The sequence below is a fragment of the Vanellus vanellus genome, assembly GCF_965231255.1.
Source record: "Vanellus vanellus genome assembly, chromosome: Z".
In the NCBI taxonomy this organism is placed as follows: domain Eukaryota; kingdom Metazoa; phylum Chordata; class Aves; order Charadriiformes; family Charadriidae; genus Vanellus; species Vanellus vanellus.
This window is the reverse complement of record NC_138908.1, coordinates 13,757,373-13,782,125: the sequence shown is the minus strand read 5'-3', so window position 1 is coordinate 13,782,125 and position 24,753 is coordinate 13,757,373. Positions and strand designations below refer to the sequence as shown.

The following is a 24,753-nucleotide window of genomic DNA, read 5'->3' as shown; positions in this document are numbered from 1 at the left end:
TTTCAAATGCCAAAATAAATACCTAGCTCTTACGAATTTTCTCTCACTTCTAGCAGCTAAGCTGTGCCTAAAACTGGACACTTATCTTCACGGTGAAGGATCTTAGCCTGGGACCCCGCTGAAAAATACTGGCTGAAAAATCTGTTCCCACAGTAGTAGCTGAGAACCCTTTTTCCTTAAATATGCAGCTGTCATTAATGAAACAAATGTGGAGCTTTAGCTCCCCAAATTCAAGCAACGGAAAAACTGAAAAAAGGTCTTCGGTACCACTGGACAAAATCCCAGTTCATGGCTTTGATCCAGAAGTTATTACAGAACATGTCCTAATTCACATAGGAATTTCCCAGAAATCCAGAAGCAAGCGTGGCTGGAGCACAACAGCCAGCTAATTGCTCGGCTGCATTAGCCAAAGGCTTCATAGCTGACATACAGATTTTTTGGTAATTTTTAATGCTATATAGTCTGTGTAAACTGAACTTTGGAGTTAATTTACCTTCTCCCACTAAGAGCATTACCTTTATTTTTATTTCATTTTGTTTTTAATTAAACATTCCACAGAGTGGCTAACTGCCTACCAATTCTTAGTTTTATACAATACAAAAAAAGTTTTCTTAAGACTTTTTGGGAACACTCAGTTCATCAAGACGTGCAAGCAGAATGCAGAATAAGGCATTCTGAATCACTGATTCAAAAAATAGATATAATGTGCATTATTAACTCTGTGTTCTCTGTCAGACATTGGAAAATAATTGAAGTGTGAAATTTTCCTTACCCAAGTGATTGTCAGAGCTCCCAAACACTGAAAATGAAGCTTTGGCAGGAGAGTTCTGAACCACAGCACTGAAATTTAGCCTGCACCATTCTCTGCTATTAGTTTTTCTACAGAAGAAGCTTTTATTTTATACAAGGACAGATAGCACAGTAATTCTCTGCTGTTTACTCTCCACTACATACACCATTTCTGGGTTACCAGTCTGTCCCACACTGCCACTTTGTAAGCAATGGCAGACATTCAGACCTCAGTAATCAGACCCTTCGGGCAAATCACAAATTTAGCATGAACTAATCCAAACATTTTAAAAAAATAATATTGTATTTTTTCCCTTTTTTCTTTTTTATCTTTTTTAAACTTTTTGGGGTGCCTTTGCTTCTATATTTTAGAGCTCACAGTTCCTCAAACTCAACATTTTGAATTCGTATCTGTAAGAAATGGGCTTGGTTTCTGTAACTGGGATCCAGAAGCTTAGCTTAAAACCCAGGGGGCCAAGGTTTATCAGGACTGGCATTATCACTTTACTAAGTGCATCTGTGCCCTTTGAGAAGTGGACTGGTTTTTTCGGTTTCTACCTCCGAAGTGTATCCTTTGCATTATACTGACTGATTGAAGATGGGATGGCACAATATTTTCTGATTTTTAAAAGGATTAGGTTTAAGTGACCCTATTAAAAAATAAAGATTTCCTATCATAGAGGGAAAAATAAAAACCCCAGACAGTTATGGGAAGGTTAGAGAGACAGAAATTGAAAAAGAAACATCATCTATTGAGCAAACAGTTATCCTTAACCTGACTGACTTCATGAATATGAGTCATCCTGTCAGATTCAGTAGTTCATCTGCTTTTAAGTATTATGTGATATTACTGCCTTTGAGGGTACAGGAACCTGTGTGGAAGTGAAAGGGCTTTTTATTTGAAATCAGTTTATATAATAAAGAAGGAAGGAAAATCCAGTGTTCTGATCTGAGATACCCACTGCTGGTAATATTAAAAAGAGTATTTCTTTATCTTCCTTAATTACCTGAGGAAGTCCCATCCAGCTGCAGAAGACTGTACCGGACGCATCAAAGCTACAAAAAAAAAAAAAAAAAAAAAAAAAAAGCTTACAAGCTTAGGGAAAGCCTGACAGTGAGTAAAATCTTACTATTATTTAGCACGTGTCTGAGTGCACATTCTGTACACAAGTGCACAGCCATTGGCAAAATTACTTGCTTGAGGAACTTAATTGGAATTTGTTTCACAGCATTTCTGCTTCCAGTGGTACCACTGGCAAGCTGCTTTGACTGCAGTGGGAACAAGATCCTTTTCATCCTCTCAACTAGTAGAAGATTTAGCTGGAAGTGAAGCTGGCCTGTGAGATCAAACACTCAACTGCCTTCAAAAACTGTGACATCATTTTAGCAAGCTGTGTCTGTGTACAGCAGGAGGGTTGCCATCCCACAACATGCCCACACAGACTTGAGAGTGCCAGAAGGGGGTCTTACATCCATGATTGCATGAGAACCACACCGAGGTTTCGAGTGTCTGCCTGCCTGCCAAGAGGCATAGGGGTCTCAAGGGTTGTCAGTGCAATCCACAAGTTCCCTTCCACACCTTCATGCGTTTCAGCCCAAACTCCTGCACTCCGAGCCCTCTCCAAGAAAGAGGAGGTGCAGAAGAGTGCATGTTTGCACGAGGGAAAAGGATGGTTCCCACCGCTCTGTTGAAACATCTTTTGAGGCATCTGGCTTTCACCAGCTCTTTGGGCAGGCACTTTTTCAAGTAACACACGGTACCAGAGATATGTCCTCACATCCTGAGAGAGGGTGGTTTAGTAAGTAGGCATCTACTGATGTTACCCACAGAAGCTTGGTTTGACAGTGCTGTAAATCTCAGTTCAGCATTCAAATCAATCATAGTAAAACCATAATGTTGGGTCAGATACTAAAATCCTAAGAGGAAAAAGAGGTCCTGTCCATAAAATATAGGTCTGATCACGGCTGTGCATAAGAGGCGGGGGATGTCCTTTCAGCAAATCCTCCCTGTCTCCAGTCTTAATGTGAAGTATCCAGTTCTTCTGTCATGGGATGTAACGCATAAAGTCACAAAAAATAATGGTCTGAATGTAAAGTTTAATGTCACTGCTTGGTGAGAGACCTGGATAGGTTGATACAGTGCTTATTTATATCCCAGGTAGATTAAATATACAGGAAAAAGAATAATCTACAAGCATTCCTGTATTTTTTACATCAGCTGCATTCTGAAAACTGTTGAGCTGAGCTCAGGCAGTTGTTCACAGGAAGAATACCTAGACCTTATTGTGATGAGTCTGAATTGCTTATCCTTATAATACTCACCGATGAAGTGTTACTTTGCTAACTGCAGCCACGTGACAGTTTGTGTGCTGTTTTCAAAGAGACTGAAAATGGAGTTTTGGGTGATTGTTATATTATTCTTGTACTCATTCAACTATGGTATATAACTGCTTATAAGCAAGAGGTTATGACAACCTTAGGAAAGGAGAAAAACATCAAATCATTTTTATTTTTACTTAGCCAGCAAAGACAATATTGTGGAAACACTGAACCCCTTTCACAGTTTCATACCATCTGCTGGGGCGTGGTATTGATTTCCTTGAAATTTATAACTCAGTTCTGTGCATCTATAATTATACGCAGTAAGGCAACAAATAGACATTGCTCCTTCCCCTTTCCGAAAAAAAAACCCAAAACTGAAAATGTGTAAATCATCTGAATTTTGCATAGCATTTGGTCTTTTCCTTTCCAAAAGCAGAGTAGTCAGAGAGAGAGTGAGACCCTGTCTTGAGAGTCCAACAGGTGTTTATTTCCAACTCTCCTTATTCCCACACCAACTTCTTCAGTAACAAGCAGAGGACTGGTCATTGCTAATTTTTTTTCCTCCCCTGCTTTAATTTAAGAAGGAAGTGAAAATGACGAGCCACATTATTGCAATGTTTTTGATACAGTTGGATGCGGAATCGGAAAGTCAAAAGGAAAAGCATAGAAAGCTTTGAAAAAATTATCATGTGGAAGAAAGGGAGCTAGTTTTGTATTTCTGTCATATACAAGAACAAGGATTATTGCTTTACAGAGGATTTGTTGGTCTGTGAGTTGTGTAAAAGATGTTGAATTAAAATCTGGCCTCCCAACAAAAAAAAAATGGATGTACTGGAGGAACGTGCACCAACCAGTCGTTCCTTTCTGAGTGTCATTCTTCTGCATTCTTAAACATGAAAGCTGAATTTTGCTGTGATGAAACTGTGAGAAACAGACTGAGTACATTATCTTGAACGATCTTGTTGTGTGGGGCTCTGAACACCAATAACAAGTCATGGACCTAGAGAATTTTTTGAGGACTCTCAGTCTGGGCACAGTCAAAATATTCTTCTGGGGCTTATGGCTTTTCCTTACATTGTACGTGTGAACAGTTAGAGGTCATGAATACTAATATGGCATATGCAAAAATATACTGGCACACATAACCATTTTTCAGTAGATCTCTATGAGTGAAACTGTTGTTTTTAGAGGCTTTATTGTCTTTCTCTGTTAGTCATACCACTTACCAGCTCCTGAGCCATTGCACATCTGGCAATTTCATGCCATATGGAAAGTTAACTAGTGGTAATTCCAGTGAGATTTATGGCAATGTGCAGCAAAGTTTCTCTACGCTACCGATCAATGGAATTCAGTCTGTCTGAGTAGTGTGTATGTTTTGAGGATAAAATCTTATTTGACTACCTTTTGCAACCTTATTGAGATTAATTTTGATCAGCTAAGACGAGGCTCTCAAAATATCTAAAGCTACCTGATGACACCTTTAGATACCTAAATGTATTTTTGCTATCTAGACCTCCCAGTTGAAACAGACAGTTGTTTACTACATGGGCGACTCTGGCCTGTAGCTCATTTCCCAGTTAATTATTTCTCAGAATGAACAAAATTAAATAGAATTCTAGGGGGAAAAAGAAGTTTTTTTATTTTTATTTTTAGTCTCCCTGTTATATTTACTGAGCTAGGTCTTAGCGTGCTTTAATAAAGAAGCCAGTAGATGTGGGAGGTTTGGATTTTAGCAAAGCTTTTGACACTGACTCACACGGTGTCCTTCTGGAGAAAATGTCCAGCACGCAGCTAGACAAGTCCATTATACCCTGGGTGAGCAATTGGCTGATGGGTTGGGCTCAAAGGGTTATAGTAAATGGGGTCAATGGGGTTACATCAGTCTGGTGGCCAGTAACCAGTGGGTGTCCACAGGGCTTAATTTTACGGCTAGTGCTCTTTAATGCTTTATAAATGATCTGGATGAAGGAATCGAATGTACGTTAAGTTTGCTGATGATACTAAACTAGGAGGAGCTGTGGACTCCCTCGAGGGTAAGGAGGCCTTATGGAGAGATCTGGATAGACTAGAGAGGTGGGCAACTCGTACCAACTGTATGAAATTTAACAAAAGCAAGTGTTGGATTCTCCACATGGGATGGGTAGTCCTGGTTATACATACAAACTGGGGAATAAGAGGCTGGAGAGCAGCCCTGTGGAAAGAGATCTGGGAGGCTGGGTTGATGACAAGTTTAATATGAGTCAGCAGCGTTCCCCAGCAGCCAAAAGGGCCAACTGTGTTCCGGGGAGCGCCAGGCACAGCAGAGCTAGCTGGGCGATGGAGGTGATTGTCCCACTCAGCACTGCACTGATGAGGCCTCAGCTCGAGTCCTGTGTGCAGTTTTGGGCCCCTCAGTATAAGAAGGACATAAACTATTGCAGTGTGTCCAGAGGAGATGGCGAAAGATGGCGAAAGGCCTCAAGGGCAAGACTTAGGAGGAGAGGCTGAGATCACTCGGTTTGTTCAGCTTGAAGAAGAGAAGGCTGAGGGATGACCCCATCACAGTCTACAACTTCCTCTCAGAGAGCAGTGGATGGGGAGGTGCTGATCTCCTCTCTCTGTTGGCCAGTTATAGGACATGAGGCAATGTAATGAAGCTGCATCAGGGGAAGGTCAGATTGGACATTAGGATAAAGTACTTCACTGGGAGGGTGGTCGGTCACTGGAACAAGCTCCCCTGCGAAGGGGTCATGGCACCAAGCCTGTCACAGTTCAAGGACCATCTGGATAATGCTCTTAGTCGTATGGTTTAGTTTTAGGTAGCCCTGTGAGGACCAGGGATTTGGACTCAATGATCCTTACTAGTCCCTTCCAACTTGAGATATTCTATGATTCTGTGACTGAAAGCATGATCATAGTAATTAGCCCTAGTTGGGTAACTGCCTGAAAAGAAAATTTCAATTGCCAAATAACTGATGTCATACTTATAAATACACATACAAATAAACACTGTTCTTATGATCATTCTTGAATTCTAGATCATTCTAGCAATGCTTGTCATTGGGAAGAGTAATAAAGCTTAAGACTGCTGTGAATTTTCCAAATCAAATGAATTATAACTTACTGGCAAGGAATTTGTAGAAAGTCAGGTCACATATTTCAGAACAGAGGGAAACTGCCGGCATCCTTTGCTTTGAGGATATCCTTTCACCTCCAGATTCGGAGGGCATAATCTTCCCCTCAGGATACAAGTAAAATGAATGCTTCTTTTATTTTTCCACACTCATTACAGAGATTTTGCATTTACTGTAGTATATGCTCAGAAATGACAAAGATGTGCAAGATATCTTCCTCTGGCAGAGATGCAGGAAGATTTCCTGTACACAGATCCAATGGTATCCTTCCTGTTCATGCATCTTCCTTGTTTGCATCCCCCTCCCTGCTACCATGTCCAGCAATAAAAATATGTAATGCTTTTGAGAGTGAACTAATTACCCTCCTTCAGTTCTCCTCTTTTGTACAATTTTTCCAGGTCCTGTTTGGCCTAAGTGACATTTCAGAACTAGAAACTAACTGAAAGACTGAGGTTTTACATAAAGCCTTCATCAAGAGGTGTGATTAATACTTGCTGTAGGATAAAACAACTGTTCTTTCAAACAGCGCTTGCAATAGCTTTTGAATAAGTGAATTTCAGTTGATAGCATGGGTGCCTTCGGTCTTAAGATCCCAAATGATATGGTCTCATCTGGGTTTCTTACAATTGTCTTTGATATTAATGAGCTTTTAATTAGGAATAAAACTGAGACATCATTATGGATAGATGTATCCATGCAGACTCAAGCATTCATTTTTTATTTTATTTTTTTAATTAGGACATCTGAAAGTACTCTGGCAACAGAAAGATATTTTAGCGTTGATTTTATTAAGGACAAGGACAAGTACATTATTCTCGGAGAGTATTATTACAAATAGTATAAACAGTGCTCTCCTTTAAAGACTTCTAAGTGTATGTGCATTTTTGTGCATGCTAGTATGCGTTGAAAATTAGCCATTGAAACTGTTTCTTGATAGAATATTATGTTTTGATGAAACACAACTGTTGTAGAAAATGTCTTTAGGGGAAAAAAAATCATTAATTGGGAAAAAAAATCATTAATTGGAAAAAGGGTTTTTTCAACAAAAGTTAAAATATTTTTCCAGAGAAAAACACTTCTGATTTTTGTAGAGTTGTACTGTACAACTATAGAGTGAAACAGAAACTACACTGTAATCTAAATGTCCATCTCTGAGCTGAAGTCTGTAGATCTAAATCAGGAAGAAACCTACTGCAAATGTGATGTGAGTGCAGCCTAGGTTTACTACTGAATTTGTAGAGGGACAGTCTAGTAGTGCTATGAAGAATTATTGTGGGTATCCTGGGAGGCAGTAAGTCAGTGGATGAGTGCCCTGGTGTCAGCTGGGAAAGAGTTAATTTTCTTTCAGTTGATTGCTGTGAAAGGAATGTCAGTAATACCTATTGGTTTTAGTTGTTGTTAAGTGATGTTTACCTGTTCAAGGACTTTTTTCAGCTTCCCATAGAAACATAGACACAATGATGAAATGGCCAATGAAATAGTCCGTACTGTAGGCATCATGTTCAGTATATAAATGGGGGTTAGCCAGGGGGAGAAAAGGGGGGCACAGGAATCCATGATCACTGCTCCAGATGGTGCCCATTCACTGGGCAGTGAGAGTGACCTGTGTCATTATTATTATTGTTATTATTATTGTTATTTTTCCTTTTCTGTTATTGTTTCTATTAAACTGTCTTTATCACCACCCACGAGGGGTTTTTTCTCTCTTTTCCTTCTTTTTTTTTCCCTCTTCTCCCCTCTCTTCTACAGATGGGAGAAGAGGTAGAATGGGTGAGAGAGTGGCTGCGTGGTTCTAGCTGCTGGCTGGGGTCAAACCACAACAATCAGCTCGTAATGGGTGCAAAAGAGATTGGGCAATGCAGCACTTACAGTGCTTGTAGCTTTGCACCAGCTCATTGCTGTCAGCACCCAAGTGTCTCCTGCCAGGCACCAGTCTCTGGAAATCACATGTAGATCAGGAACAACTCCAGGACAGAGCACCACCCACTGCAAGTGTGATACGTCAATTTCTCTAGGAAGCAGCAGGAGTACATGGACTCAGTCTTCCCATGGAAAAGAAAGAAAGAAAAGAAAAGTGTTTCTGGCCTACCTTTAAAACTATACACAACTACCCTTGTAACTACAGCTAACATGGTAGGGCAGATGAGTAAACCCAATATGGAATGCTATGCTTTCTAATGCCCTTTTTTTGTGGTTAACCAGGAAAATAAGTGTGCTTGGGATATTGTGAAAGTATTATTTGGGTTTTGCTAATAATTAAAGGAAATAGTTACCAAATATATACTAATTCAAGCAGCAGAGGCTCTACCTTGCACAAAAAGTGCCTTCATTAGGTCTGGCATTAATAAAATAAAGTGAAGATTTTCAGGAAATTGCTCTTACTTCCAAAGAAATGTATTTATACCAAGTCGCAAAACTTACGAGGTAACAGTCTCCAATGTCAGGGTTTGGAAAGCTCTTGGAAAGTTGCTAATGATACCCTAGCAAATGTGGGTACAGATTTCAAGCAAATGGGTAACACTAAAGGCTCAGAAGAATGGGTTTCAAGTTTAGAAAGAATATTTAGCTGCAAAACATACAAGAGTTACCATCTTTCTGATTGCTTCACCTGGGATGTACCTATAGCACTGCTTAGACACCAGGAGCTCTGCTATGAGCTAGGCTCAAATCAAAGGTTTGATTATGACTCTGACCCAGCTGAAAACGTCTGACTACAAAATTTCAACTATTTTGTGTCTTCCACATTCTGTCTCTTTCCCTCAGTATGGTGTCTTAGTTCAGCTCATGCTGACACCAGTAGACGTCTGGAGTAACATTCACGAAGCATGGGTATGAGTAAAGCAGAGATTAATGGTTGTGTCTTGATCACCTGCCAACAAGTCAGGTCTTATTTCTGAATGTCCTACCTTGACCCTTCTGCAGGCTAATTTCGAATCTAAATATATTTTACGAATGCCTTTAGCAAACAGGAAATCCCCAAGGCAGTTGACTATTTTCTTTTTCTCTCAAGTGTATACATTATGATCAACTCAGCTCAAAGTGCAATAGCTTTGTACAGCTGTCCCTAGGGCATCTTCCTTTTCTGAGCCATTAAGTGGCTACAGTTGGGTCTATCACGCAGTTTCTTCCTACATAACCTATTAGTGTTGACCAATGAGCTGGAATATATCCATTCTTTCCTTTGTGCCACCCCCAAGTGCTGGCCACAATTTTCTGCTAGGATAGCCACTCTGAATTTGACAGTGTTGTATCAACAGAGGACCTTCTGACAAGGACTAAGAAATGTGTTCATTCTCTTGTCCTTATTTTTAATGTACTGAATTTAATGCTGTAGCTCCTGTACTGTGTCTCCAGACTCTGACTACTCCTGCAGTCTACAAAGAGCAGCATCAGATAGCTCAGCAGCTTGCTTCCATGTCATGCTCTGAAGGCCTTGCATATGATGGTATGAAGACAGTCCACAGCGAATATGCTCCTTGTTTTGACTGGTAGGGTTTCAGTGCAAGATACAAGTAGAACAGCTGTAAACATGCTTATCGAGGTGGAAAAAAACACCCAGTTGTTGGGTTTCATTTTTCCTTTCTATTAGCCAAATAAATTCTACTGTAACGAGGCATGTGTTACAGCTTCACTAGGGGTATCTTGTCTCCCCACCACCGCATGTGCTGTACCCAGATACTTTTGAGATTCTTGTCTTAGCACAAAAGAAAATATGTTGGTTTCATTTTCTTTAGATTTCCCATTTAATTCACTTTTTAGCTATTTTCAAATAGTTGGAGCTATAAACTTTAACCTGTATCTACCTCCAGCAATCATGGATTAACATTATCCTTGTACAATGCATTTGATTTTTCAGACATACTTAGCTGAAAAAGTTTCTTAAAAATACAGGGTCTTAAGTATTCAGGGCTGTTTGGCTAAACAGGCTTTGAATTATGTTATGAAGCAATGACAGCATTTGTAGTACTAATTGATCGATCTCTTATCTTTCCTGTGCATATTCTGTATGCACAAGCTTTAACCTCTAAATACCATGATTTGTCACCAGGGTCTGTGCTGAAACATAAAAAAATTACAAAGGCCAAAGTCAGTAGACTGAAATTGTTTGAAACCCTCCTTGGGGACTGAAATCACAGGATTGTGGTCGACATTAAAAATTAACTCTACCAGACCCATATCCTGTGGAGTACCACGCAGTTTTGGTCTCCCTTTTGTCCTGTTTAGTATTTACATAGAGCTGCTAGGGAAAAAGTTCTCACCTGCCTTCATTATACAGATGGCACATTAATCTGTCTGTCTCTCCTAACAGCCGACAAGGTCACTGCATCCTAGCTTTCCTATTGTGTGTGTGGATAAGACTAAACGGAAGATGTTTTGGTGTTAAACTGAACAAAAATGAAATTATGTTAAGGGACAGAAGCTTGCAAAATATATTGTTAAAGTTACCATTGAGCGTCTCTGTTAACAAAAGTACGAACTCAGCACATTACCAGAACAGTTGACTTTTCTGACAGCCATGGAGATCTCTATAACACGCAGGTATTCGAAGGAAACATCACTTTACAACAGGTTATATCAAGAACCTTTCTTATGATGTCCTATATCCAATGTAGATTGCTTGTGGCTTTCTAAATGGATTATTGAAGTGCAATTCAGTTATGCTTGAATGTACCAGCCCTCAAAAGTCTGCTACTGGCCCACATTTAAAGCAGTTTTCTCTTCTTTTTTCCAGTAACATTCTGTCACCGAGATTTTCACTCACTGAAGCTGAGCAGCAGTTGGATGTAAGAATTAAAACTTCAAAGGGAATTCCATCACTGTTTCATAATACAGGAGATACTGTTCAGGCAACACAGGTGTCATCTTCACTGCCGTGCCCAGGCAGTTTTAGAAGACTGTTTCTTTCAAGATGAAGAAAGATAATCCTTTAATGTAGAACTGCTGTTGACAAAAGCTTCCCTTTTGCAATCAATGCAGTTAGCCTTCCTACTGGTTTAGTTTTGAGTTAATTTATTCACACTGCATTAATTAGTGCAGATATGAAAAGGAAGTATAGTATTTAGCACTTTCACATACTCTTGTTCAGTGTCCTGTGCATGGCAGCAGAGCTTTCTAAGATTCACCTGCCTAGGTACACTGTGAAACACAGAATCACAGAAACACTGTGAAACACAACAAGGTCCTCTTTGAAATAATGAATCCTAACTAGCAAGAAATTTTTACTCTTACAATTGCTGCATTCCCCAAAAGCAACAACTTCAGGTCTTTTCTTGTTGTCATATGGTTTACTTTTGTGTACTACAACAACTTTGCCTTTATTCCCCTGTGATAAGTCATTCTCAGTATCTGGAACATTAAAATCTCGCAAGAATCATCAGTGAAACAGAGCTTGATGGATTTTTGCTTAGTATCAGTTGGGGTTAAAGTGAGTTAATGAAAATGTGAACTCTTCTAATATAATATGCATCATTTTTGAAGTTACACATCACTCAGCAGACTACCATGCAGAGATCCTTATCACCATGTCCAGGTAGGGAGTTTACCTACAACGGTTGGGTCCTCTCCCAATAATAAGCAGCCTCAACAAAATGTAGAACAAACTTCCAAGAAGCTGTACTGTTTTCAGAGACATTGGTCTGTATCTTTCTTCACTATCACTCTATCCCATTTAGATGTATCAACCCATCTATAGTCATGGTAATTATGCTATTCTTGTCTTTGCCACTGAATATTTACCTCTTAGTGACATCACTTTTCACCAGTAAAATAGGGATAATATTTAGAATCATAGAATTGTCTAGGTTGGAAGAGACCCTTGGGATCATCGAGTCCAACCATCTACCCTACTCTACAAAGTTCTCCCCTACACCATATCCCCCAACACCACATCTAAACGTCTCTTAAACGCATCGAGGGATAGTGACTCAACCACCTCCCTGGGCAGTATATTCCAATGCCCGACCACTCTTTCTGTGAAAAATTCTTTCCTAATGGTCAGTCTAAATCTACCCTGTTGGAGCTTGAAGCCGTTCCCTCTTGTTCTGTCATTAATTACCTGTGAGAAGAGACCAGCACCAACCTCTCTACAGTGTCCTTACAAATAGTTGTAGAGAGTGATGAGGTCTCCTCTCAGCCTCCTCCTCCTCCTCAAACTAAACAGTCCCAGCTCCTTCAACCGCTCTTCATATGATTTGTTTCACCAGCTTCGTTGCCCTCCTCTGCACTCGCTCCAGCACTTCGATATCTCTCTTGTATTGAGGTGCCCAAAACTGGACACAATACTCGAGGTGCGGCCTCACCAGTGCTGAGTGCAGGGCCACAATCACCTCCCTACTTCTGCTGGCCACGCTATTTCTAATACAAGCCAGGATGCCGTTGGCTTTTTTGGCCACCTGGGCACACTGCCGGCTCATATTCAGCCGCTTGTCAATTAGAACCCACAGGTCTCTTTCTGCCAGGCAGCTTTCCAGCCACGCTTCCCCAAGCCTGTAGTGCTGCATGGGGTTATTGTGGCCCAAGTGCAGGACCTGGCACTTGCCCTTGTTGAAACTCATACCATTGATGTTGGCCCAATGATCCAATCTAAGTCTCTCTGTAGAGCTTCCCTATCCTCCTGGGAATCAACACTCCTGCTTAACTTGGTGTCATCTGCGAACTTGCTGATGATACACCCTATGTCCTTATCGAGATCATCAATAAAGACGTTAAACAGAAATGGTCCCAACACTGAGCCCTGAGGCACACCACTTGTGACCGGCCGCCAGCTGGATTTAAATCCATTGAGCACCACTCTTTGGGACTTTCCAGTCAGCCAGTGCTTGATCCAGCGGATCGTATGCTCATCCAGGCCATGGAAAGCCAGTTTTTCCATGAGAATTGTATGGGGGACAGTATCGAATGCTTTTTGAAAGTCCAGGTATACAATATCAACAGCCTTTCCCTCGTCCAATATTCTGGTTATCTTGTCATAGAAGGAGATCAGGTTCGTCTGGCAGGACCTGCCTTCCATAAACCCATGCTGACTAGGCCTGATCCCCTGGTTGTCTATTATGTGGGTTTTGATGGCACTCAAGATGACCTGCTCCAAGACCTTCCCTGGTATTGAGGTTTGACTGACAGGTCTGTAGCTACCTGGATCCTCCTTTTTGCCTTTCTTATAGATGCGTGTTACATTTGCCACCCTCCAGTCCATTGGGACCTCCCCAGTTAGCCATGATTTCCTGTAAATGATGGAAAGCGGTTTGGCAAGCAAAAGAGATGTTACTAGAGATGTTTGAACAACTTGGCAGAAAATATTTTGAAGAATTTCACCTTTCAAAAATTTGCTACTGCATTCAGAAGAAAAAGCAGAAAAGATGTTTTATTCACAGTAGTTCACTAATTTATTCAAGTAAGAATTCTTCATCAAGAAGTGTTTCTGTGCAAATATTTGCAATTTTTATGAGGTAGTGAATTATGTGGGTACGGTGGTAATGTTGCCTTCCCTGAATGGTTGGCTTATATCATTAGCCCATGCAAAAAATTCTGAATTTTACTTTACCTCCAAGCCTCTTTTACAGCCCTTCACATAATTGTTCATATAAGCTTTTCGTAAACCTCTTCCCCTTCCACTTGCCAACAATGTCAGTGGGAATGTCATTTTGTCTACTATTCTTGCAAATATCTCCACTTTCTTTCCTGTTAATTATGCATGAAATGTCTCCTGAGAGATAATCCTTACGGTTTATTATTTTTTCCTTTAAATTTCTTCCTGAGATTTGTTTTCTCTGTGACAACTGCAAGAAATTGGTAAATCAATCTTAAAAATGCTGGGTTAGAAACAGAAAGTGTACTGGTGGCTTCACTTCTTTGCTTAATTTCAGGCAATCTTGATTTCTAAGCCTTGTACAGGTATTTTGTATAATCATGTGAATTTATCATTGTGATTTTCTTACCTTCTGTTGTTTTGCACACTTGCTTCTTTGACTTTGATTCAAACAGTAATTTAAACATGAGTAGTAAAAACTATACTATTGTCTAGCTTTATAGCACCTAGTACAAAGATTTTAACCAGTCTTACAATGATACTAGTTGATAAGCCATTCAAAATTTCCTCTGGTTGCTATTTTTGCTTCTTTTCCATTTCTGTATCATGTCTGTTATAATGGGATGCCGGTCGGGGTCTCAGTCCTAGAGGTATAACCAGGGTACTGTTGAAAACAAGTACTGTTTCTTCTGAAAACAAATACAACTTGACTGTGTTTTCTGAGTTGGTGTTAGCCCATGAAGCTTTTCCTGATGGCTTAGTAATAGAGAATGATTCCAGGACTGCAGAATAGTTGAATCAGAACTTTGTTTCTGATTCAATGAATTGGCAGACTGGTTGTGGTTGGGGTTGCTGCTGCTGTTGAGGTTTCTTCCAATCTATTAATTGTTGGAATGCAGATAGAAAGTTACTTAATGTTTTGAAGTTTATTTAAAAACTGAGATGTTTACAAGATCAGTGAAGGGAGGGGAAAAAAAAATCTCAGCATAAGCAAAAAAGGCTTGATTAAAGAGACAGGGAAGTTAGTACACCATAGTTCACTTGAATCATTTCTGAGATGCCCTGATTTAAAGAAAAATCCTCCTTTGGAGAGTGTATAGGCAGGGTTAACTTGGCCTGTGATAGAGCTTGGGATCAATACACTAAGCTTAGATAATTTGCTGGCACAAGACCTGGTGAGGCAAAGCTTTTGCTACATCAAAAGATCATATGGCAGGAATGTCAAGATCGCACAATCTAGTTAGAAAATGCCACAGTCAGGATTTCATTCATCCTCCTTGTGGCATTGCATCTCACTGTAGGAAAATTCCCAAATGTCTAATATTTTCATGTCTCTTTTTGGCTGTCCCTAAAACCATCTCAGTTTGTCCCTCTCGTCTTCCCAGCCTGTTCCCACTCATCCCCTGGGCAAAACTTCCCATCATTTTCAACTTGGTGCAGTCCAGCAGCAAGGGCTTGCCACCCCCCCGCCCTTACCTGGTTTGGTACAGCATCACAGGAGAGTGTAGGAAAGCCAGATCAGATGGTCTTCCAAAATAATCGCAATAGATGGTTGAGAGATAAGGCTACAAGTAAAAACCTTCACAAAACTCACTGAACTGGGCAAAAGTTTTCACCACACAGGTAAAATCTGCAGTAGCTTTAGCTGCTTATATTCAGTAACTGTCTACTGAGCACATGAGTAAAGGTGTTTTGTTGCAAAAGTTTGAGCAAAGGTTTATTATTATGGCTTTATTATTATTATTATGGCTTATTGCTTGCTGAACTGTGACAGATCCTGACAGGAATGGCAGACAGGACCCTTCATACTCCTCAGTATCTGTTCCCTGCTCCAAAATATAGGAATGCTAAAATACAGCAAGTAAGAGGAGAAAGAAAAAATCTTACACGGGAAGAAAAATTACTTTCCATGAGCACAGGCTCCTAAAGAAAATCTCTTGCTGCCTTATGCCTTGAACAACATGAAGGACAGATACAGTTTAAAACCCCTTTAAAACAGGGACTTCACCTGATTCTGAAGATTAGTTGGTAATGGTTAGGTGAATAAGCAGTACTAGTCAGGTACCTTTCATACCACAGTTCATCCTAGAATGTTTATTTAATACAGTTATGGCTTTGTAAGGGGAATCTTAGAAGAGAAAGTATTAAGTGACCTCAACATCATGCAAAATTATAATCTCTGATATGATCCACAGGATTTTTTTAATTGTTTGAAAGGTTGAGAGAAGGGAGGGAAAGGTGAGATTGAGTCTGCCGAGTCTGAGCATCAAACATGCAGCTCATGAGAGAAACAAATCTTTTGACTCTCAACTTTTCTGGCTAAAGCCTGCTTCCACCCAGTACTGGAGCGTCAGATTGGACAAGGAAAGGAGCTTGGTCAAATGCACTGTAGCTTTTAGTTCTAAAGGCTTCAAAATTAGAGGGACAAAGAGAAGTGATACAATATATAGCACATTTGCATGGCTTGCTACAATCACAGAATCACAAAATAGTAGGGGTGGGAAGGGACCTCTGGAGATCATCTAGTCCAATCCCCTGCCAAAGCAGGTTCACCTAGAACAGGTTGGACAGGAACACACCCAGGTGGGTTTTGAACATCTCTGGAGAAGGAGACTTTGTGCAGCCTGTTGAGTGCTCTGTCACCCTCAAAGTAATTCCTCATGTTGAGATGGAATTTCCTTGTGCCCATTGCCCCTTGTCCTGTCGTTGGGCACCACTGAAACGAGTTTGCCCCATCCTCTTGCCACCAGCCTTTCAGATATTTATAAGCATTTATAAGATTCCCTCTCAGTCTTCTCCAGGCTAAACAGACCCAGGTTTCTCAGCCTTTCCTCAAACAGCAGTGCTCCATTCCCTTGATCATCTTTGTAGCTCTCCACTGGACAGCACTTTGTCTTTCTTGAGCTGGGGAGTCCAGAACTGGACACAGTACTCCAGATGCGGCTTCACCAGGACAGAGTAGAGGTGATCTGCTGGCCACACTCTTTTTAATGCACCCCAGGACACCATTGGCTTTCTTGGCCACAAGACACATTGCTGGCTCATGGTCAACTTGTTGTCCACCAGGACTCCCAGGTCCCTCTCTGTAGAACTCCTTTCCAGCAGGTCAACCACTAACCTGTACTGATGCATGGGCTTATTCCTCCCCAGGTGCAGGACGCTACACTTGCCCTTGTTGAACTTCATTAGGTTCCTCTCCACCCAACATTCCAGCCTGTTCAGGTCTCTCTGAATGGCAGCACAGCCTTCCAGCATGTGAGCCACTCCTCCCAGTTTTGTATCATCAGCAAACTTGCTGAGGGTACACTGTATCCCCTCATCCAGGTTGTTGATGAATATGTTGAACAAGACTGGACCCAATACTGACCCCTGGGGAACACCACTTGTTACAGACTGCCAACTGAACTCTGCACCACTGATCACAGTATCACAGTATGCTAGGGATTGGAAGGGACCTCAAAAGATCATCTAGTCCAATCCCCCAGTCACAACCCTCTGAGCTCTGCCATTCAGCCAGTTCTTAATCCACTTCACTGTCCACTCATTTAACCCACACTTCCTAAGCTTACCTATGAGGATGTTATGGGAGACAGTGTCAAAATCCTTGCTGAAATCAAGGTAGACAATATCCACTGCCCTCCCCTCATCCTCCCAGCCAGTCATGCTGTCACAGAAGGCTATCAGATTGGTCAAGCATGATTTCCCCCTGGTGAATCCATGTTGACCACTCCCAATAACCTTCTTCTTCTTCTTTTCCTCCTTTTCAGTTCTATCTACGATATTCAGAATTGCAGAGCATTCTGAGGGAACATCTGGTTGCTTTTTATTTATTTTTCATTATATTCCTTCAATTTAAAGGCTATGGGGTACAGATACATGCACATTCTTCTAAAGCATTTATGGGTAGATTCAAAGCTGCACAACTTTGTGCAAAATGATTTGCATTTCAAAGCAGTAGAGATAGCTGTTTGGGGCGAGATCACACAGAACTATTAACTAATAACTTTAATGAGCTTCCTTAATTGCAAAGCTGAACTTTGATGGAGGTCCTGTGTTGAAAAAGAGTATCAGCCAACAATAACTTGACTCTTGATTTTGGACTTAAGAAACAGAGTCAGAGAAAGACAAAAAGGAGGTAGTCTGTTAATTTTTATTTTTGAAGAAGGAATTTCTTGATACATTTCATTTCCCAGAGTGTATCAAACTGTGATAAATACCCCAGAAATGTTGGGAAAACAATTTTACATGTTCTCATTCACATTCAAGCTTATAAAAACTGCTGGTTCTTAATTATTTATTTTATTAGAATTTTTGTGCTAACAAACTATAATTTTAGAGAAGTACTCTGCAGTGCAAGCCATAGTACAATCACAGAGCAAAAAGATGATACCTTTAGTTTACATGTATGTATATATATATACTTGTATACATGCACTTTACTTTCCTCTGTGTATCACAATGACAAAAAGTTGTACAGAGGGATGCAAAGAATGATAATGAGGACATCCTGCAGATGTTTAGTGGCAATTCCTATACTGGCAAAGTATAAAATATGTATGTGCTTGTTGTGTAAGCAGGAATGAAAGATGTCATGTTGAGAGTGACACTGACAGTTCAGCACAGTGCCAGTAAGGTTGCCAATTAATTAACATCCCACAAGTATAAAGAAATGTGGGAAATCATTTTTCACTGCAGGAAGTTATCTTTTAGCAGTATAATTTCAGTCAGATTTTTAAACAATAACATTATATAATAATAAGCAATAGTGATTAACCTAACAGAAAACATGCATTAGGGATGAAAATGTATCTTTTCAAAATGTTCTCACACTAAAGGCCAAAGGGAGGTCCCGATAGTGATGTTACCAGACATGTCCCGAAAATAATGCTTCACATGCATTAAATTCAAACTGGACCATAAACAATAGCTGCTCAAAGTTCACTGTAGGTTTCTCCCAACATTCACCTTGTCCTGAAAAGAGTCAGAAATCTTTAAATTTCCCATATTTCCTTTGTTAGACGTTTTTACCTTTTGATCATTAATTGTACAATGAGGTAAGGTTACATTTTTTGCATAATGAAGATAAAGTATTTTGCACAGAGCAGTTCAAAGCTGAGGGAGTAGTCACTGATGTGATTAGCAGGAACCATGGTAGTATCATCTGGGTCAATGTAAATTGAAATAATTAATTTAATTTATTTTTTCTAACCTATACTTATTGACACAAGTAATCTTTGTTTTTCTGACTTGTGATTTAACATAATTTATTATTTTTCTTTATTGATGTGTAATTTACTCCAGCTTAAATCTCAGTTCTGAATCTTGCTTGCCCATAACCGGAAACACACACATGCACGCACTTTTACAGATAAATGTATATCCACCTTCATCTGTGTGAACATGCTCTTGCAGAAGGCAACTGTTACTGTTTGAAGTGCTTTATTAACACTACTTTTCTTTATTCCGGGCACAGTCAAAAAATCCTTTTATCATCTTTTATACTGTCCATCTTCTACTTTATACTCCTCAGAAGTTTTAGTTACCAGGTGGCTGGGATAGCTGCAAAAAGCATTTCATATTTTTGCTATCTAAAATGAACACTCCAGGGGTGCTTCTCTTCCACTGAACCTGTTTACTTTGTGCTTCATACATTAGGTGAATACGGTAGGAAATTAATTCCCTGTGTGCTAGAAGGATCAGTATGAAAGCGCTAGCCTCACAGACTGAGCTCTGAAAGTAACGATCAGAGCACCCAAAAGCCCCTTTGATCTGAATTCATTGCAAAAACCTAACTCACAGACCTCTATACATTTCCAGTTTTAACTTAGTGCCTAATGAAGTGAAGTTTATCTCTGAAAACCTTTGTCACAGCTGGACATAACTAGCAATACTTACTTGCAAGACTACAACTTAAGAGGGAAACTAAATGAATCTTAGCAGGTTGTCCTTATAGGACAAAGTTGAAATGTGCTTTTATAGGTAGCATAATAAAGGATAGTCTTCATCCAGGTCCCCAGACTACATTGCAAAACCAGCATGTAATTTGCCTCATATTATTAGTCTCTGTGTAGAAGTGTCAGAGTGGAAAGAAGAAACCACATCAGTCAAGAGTGAGATTCTTCCACAGACTTATGACAGGAGTAATATGTAGACCATTCATTTATGGTCAAAGAACACAGTTTAGACGCACCTATTGTTCACCCAATTAAGTTTTAAACGGTCAAAGCATAATGGCTGTTTATTACTTAGTCCAGTTACAATAATGCTAATGCTTACAATCCAAACCACCCAGTTGCTGTTGAAGATTGTTAATGATAGAATAAGATCAGCGGATCCCAGTATCTGGTCTTTTTCTTGCGTGTTGAATCTCCACTCTTCTGATCATCCACAGTCTGAGAGGGCAACCCTCCTCTCTCAGGCAGGATGTTTTGGTGAGTTATCACATTCCAAGTTGCTTGCCAGGGGAGTACAGTGTTGTTGCAGCAGAGTTACTCGTGGGAGTTTCTTCTTCATCAGTCTGGGGGTTACTCAACAACATTTTTATGTGCTTCAAACAGCTTTTTTTTGCTAAAATAATTGTCTGATGGGATCTTAAATTTAGTTATACCATATTTTTTTAAATCTATGGATCCTTTCTGTGTATGGGAGGATTGCTTTTATGATAAAATATACATGACTGCACACAGACGAACAAAACAACTCAAATTTAAGTTGAAAACTTCTTAAGCACTAGACAGATGATTCTCAAAGCCCAAAGATGCAGGTCATGCACTGAATGCCTACCCATTGGGTAATTTTGCCATTAAGGGTAGGACCAGCTGGGCAATAGTCATCTATCCAGACCTGAGAGGAAGTTACAGGCAGGAGTTATGTAAATAATTTTACAAGTACAACTAAACTGAAGCCCAAATTAACCAAACCAGAAAAGGGATCAGAAGGCTTGAGGCACCTTGCCAGGTTTATTAATGTTATGAAGCCCGACCCCCAGTACTACCACTTGGTGTCATGAAGTTGGCTGTACCACAAGGGTTAAGGGTACTTACATAGTCCTTGTTTGCAGTGTGCCTTACTCTGCAAGTGTCTCATACACACCTTCCTTTGATGAGCACCTACATTATTCTTTTTCTTTTTTCTTCTTTTGAAATGGGTTATTGAGTGTCTTCATTTAGTAGCTACCTTTGAAAAAGTCTCTTGCCTTTGGTGACTAAACCTGTGAAGTACAGCCTTTGGAGAAGGGTAGTTAATTTAATGGAGGTTATCTTGTCTTCTAGTATCCCCAGTTTTAACCTGAAGGCAGGAATGAATAAATCTCTTACTAACTGTGATTTCCACGGAATCTGTTGTGCTTCTTTGGATATTGTGCTTCTTAAGCACAGCCAGCTCATCTTATCTTGTTTTTGTCTCCCTCAGAGCTAGTTTACATGTCTTGGAAGTACAAAGATGTGTTCTGTAAACCCTTCTCAGGTCTTTGGTTCTAAAAATCACATAGAATCTCTCTGTGCAATAAAAGCAAAGAATGAATTTGTCCTTAATACAAATTCTAATCGTAGATACACCAGTTCTTCCTTCCTCATCTGAGCCATTATGTATGTGTATGGGCGAACAAGCTGCGTCTATTTATAGCTGTAATGTATGTAATAAATGTTAAAAGGAATCTTTTCAATGTCAAGGAGCTCTTTTTCTTGAGGATAATACATCATTAAGGTTTGCCTTAAAACACTGACGTGACTAGGAAAGGCAAAAGCCTATTTTGATGTTACCTCACAGAGGCCCAATGTTGTAAATTTGTCACAAACATGATTAGCCCTATTTGGAGGGTGTATGGTGTTTATTTCTGCGTTAGTTATAGCACTGTCTTGAGGAGACCCGCTGAGATTGAGAAAAGAATAAAACCTAACCTCCTTTACTCTTTGCAGGAGGAAAAGTTGGTTTGTCTCCTCTGAAGTCTGGGGGGAAATGCTGGATAAACAAATCCTTTGACAAGCCCAATGATAATGAAGGAAAATCTGGTTTTTTGTTGCTCTTGCCATTCACAATAGGTTTTATTGTTTTGTTTCAAATGAAAACACATGTGCCTGCTTTGAAATGGTACTGTAAAATTGGCAGAGATCTCCTTTTGCTGCAGACTTAACTTCTCCCTTTCCTATCCTCATCCCCACAGGCCCGTGACGGAGGGTTAGACCAGACCAGTGGAGTCATGCGTCACACAGCTGTATCATGCTGGCAGCCATTCCTGGGTCTGGCTGTGCTGCTGGTCTTCATGGGCCCCACCATAGGCTGCCCGGCCCGCTGTGAATGCTCGGCACAGAACAAGTCTGTTAGCTGTCACCGAAGGCGTCTGATGTCTATCCCAGAGGGCATCCCCATTGAGACCAAAATCTTGGACCTGAGCAAGAACCGACTGAAGAGCGTCAACCCTGAGGAATTCACGTCATACCCTTTGCTGGAGGAGATCGATCTCAGTGACAATATAGTCGCCAATGTGGAGCCTGGAGCCTTTAACAATCTCTTCAACTTGCGCTCCCTGAGGCTGAAAGGAAACCGTCTGAAGCTGGTCCCCCTTGGGGTGTTCACTGGGTTGTCAAACTTAACAAAGCTTGATATAAGTGAAAACAAGATTGTCATTTTGCTGGACTACATGTTCCAAGATCTGCATAACCTAAAGTCCCTGGAGGTTGGGGACAATGATTTGGTTTATATATCACACAGGGCCTTCAGCGGACTGCTTAGCCTGGAGCAGCTTACCCTGGAGAGATGCAACCTCACAGCTGTACCAACAGAAGCTCTTTCTCACCTCCACAACCTCATCAGTCTCCATCTGAAACAGCTCAACATTAACGCTTTGCCTGCGTACGCCTTTAAAAGACTGTTTCGCCTGAAAGACCTAGAAATAGATGCTTGGCCCCTCCTGGACATGCTGCCTGCCAACAGTCTGTATGGTCTCAACCTTACTTCTCTCTCCATCACCAACACCAACCTGTCTGCAGTACCTTACTCTGCTTTTAAACATCTGGTTTACCTGACACATCTAAACCTCTCTTACAACCCTATCAGCACCATTGAAGCAGGCATGCTTTCAGATTTAGTGCGCCTGCAGGAACTCCACATGGTGGGGGCCCAGCTACGTACCATTGAACCACACGCTTTCCAAGGGCTCCGATTCTTACGTGTGCTTAATGTGTCCCAAAACCTGCTAGAAACCCTAGAAGAGAATGTATTCCATTCCCCCAAAAGCCTCGAGGTCCTCTGCATTAACAACAATCCTCTGGCCTGTGACTGCCGTCTCCTTTGGATTTTACAGAGGCAACCCACTTTGCAGTTTGGAGGCCAGCCACCCATGTGTGCTGGCCCAGACAGTGTCAAAGAGAGGTCATTCAAAGACTTTCACAGCACAGCTCTTTCCTTTTACTTCACCTGTAAGAAGCCCAAGATACAAGACAAGAAGTTGCAATACCTGGTAGTGGAGGAAGGGCAGACAGTGCAGTTGATGTGCAACGCGGACGGGGATCCGCAGCCTACCATATCCTGGGTCACCCCACGTCGGAGGCTGATCACCACTAAATCGAATGGAAGAGCCACGGTGCTGGGAGATGGCACCCTAGAGATCCGATTTGCTCAAGACCAGGACACTGGGATCTATGTTTGTATTGCAAGTAACGCAGCTGGGAACGATACTTATTCGGCCTCCCTTACGGTAAAGGGGTTTACTTCAGACCGTTTCCTTTACGCCAACAGGACCCCTATGTATATGACAGACTCCAACGACACAAGTTCCAATGGAACTAATGCGAACACCTTCTCTCTGGACCTTAAGACAATATTGGTGTCCACAGCTATGGGCTGCTTCACATTCCTTGGAGTGGTTTTATTTTGTTTCCTCCTTCTTTTTGTGTGGAGCCGAGGGAAAGGCAAACACAAAACCAGCATTGACCTTGAGTATGTCCCTCGCAAAAACAATGGTGCTGTGGTTGAAGGGGAGGTTGCTGGACCACGAAGGTTCAATATGAAAATGATTTGATGGTATTCTGCTAGCAGTGCTTTTTCTGTGGCATTAAAACCAATTAAACCAGCCTGGCATGTGGAATTGCTAGGCAGAAGCAGCTTAATACAGCTGTCACTGTATCAAAAGGTTACATGAAAATGGAAAAACTATTTGTGGTTATACAGCAGAGCCTCCAGAACTTGAGGCAGATATGTCAGGGCCTTTCATAGAACTGGTAAATTGTACTAACTGTTTGCATTGCAAATATTGGCATTCTGGGGATATCAGCAATGAACCGCTGGCTCATGCTCATGGACAATTGTTCAACATTTTCTACCACTTCAAAAAGAAAAAGAAAAAAAAAGCCTACAGTGTAGGATTTACATACTTAAAGAAAAAGACACATTTGTCTAAAACATACTCTACAGTGAAATTTGTATCTATAGATCTCATTTGGTAAAACCTTGCATCATCCCTTCTAGTTGGTTCAACACCACAAAAAATTGGTAGTTTATTTTTTTTTAATCTACATCTATACTGTGTACATTTTAAAGCAATACAAATGAGAGGTTGTGCTTTCAGATATCCACCAATACTGACCCAAGTGTGATGTCACCCTCCTTTTAACCACCATCTAACCCAAATTAGACTCTTGTAGTTACCAATTAGAGATTACATCAGATATTTTTCTCCTCATGTAGAAGGCCAGAGATGAATAGTTGAGAGCAAAAGTGCTCAGCTCTGTTGATCTTCTCTTCATATAAATATAAGGCATGTGCCTAGTTTTGATACAGAATGGAATATTTTTTATATCTGTGATATCACACTGGACCAGTTTACTGTAACACAGCCCTGGATCTCACCCAGGGAAGGCAACCCACTAGACATTGCTGGCATAGAGGAGTTGAGTTCTACCTTGAAGAGAGCGAGCTGTTTTTGTTAGCCCTGATTTTAATTTCAAATCTGCTGTTAAAATGTTAACGTGTGCTGGGCAAAAAGAAAGAACGTAGTACATTCTGCAT

The 24,753-nt window shown here is 40.6% G+C and overlaps 1 protein-coding gene across 1 annotated transcript in view; it reads left to right on the top strand.

The window, feature by feature from the left end:
- The window catches only part of LINGO2 (leucine rich repeat and Ig domain containing 2), a gene marked incomplete at its 3' end in the record, with an annotated part of 163,225 nt that extends 139,458 nt beyond the window's left edge, over positions 1 to 23,767 (top strand). The window contains exon 2 of the mRNA XM_082497576.1: positions 21,911 to 23,767. Within this exon, the coding sequence (XP_082353702.1) occupies positions 21,911 to 23,767 (1,857 nt within the window). The remainder of the gene's footprint in view (positions 1 to 21,910) is intronic.
- Positions 23,768 to 24,753: the final 986 nt, after the last annotated feature.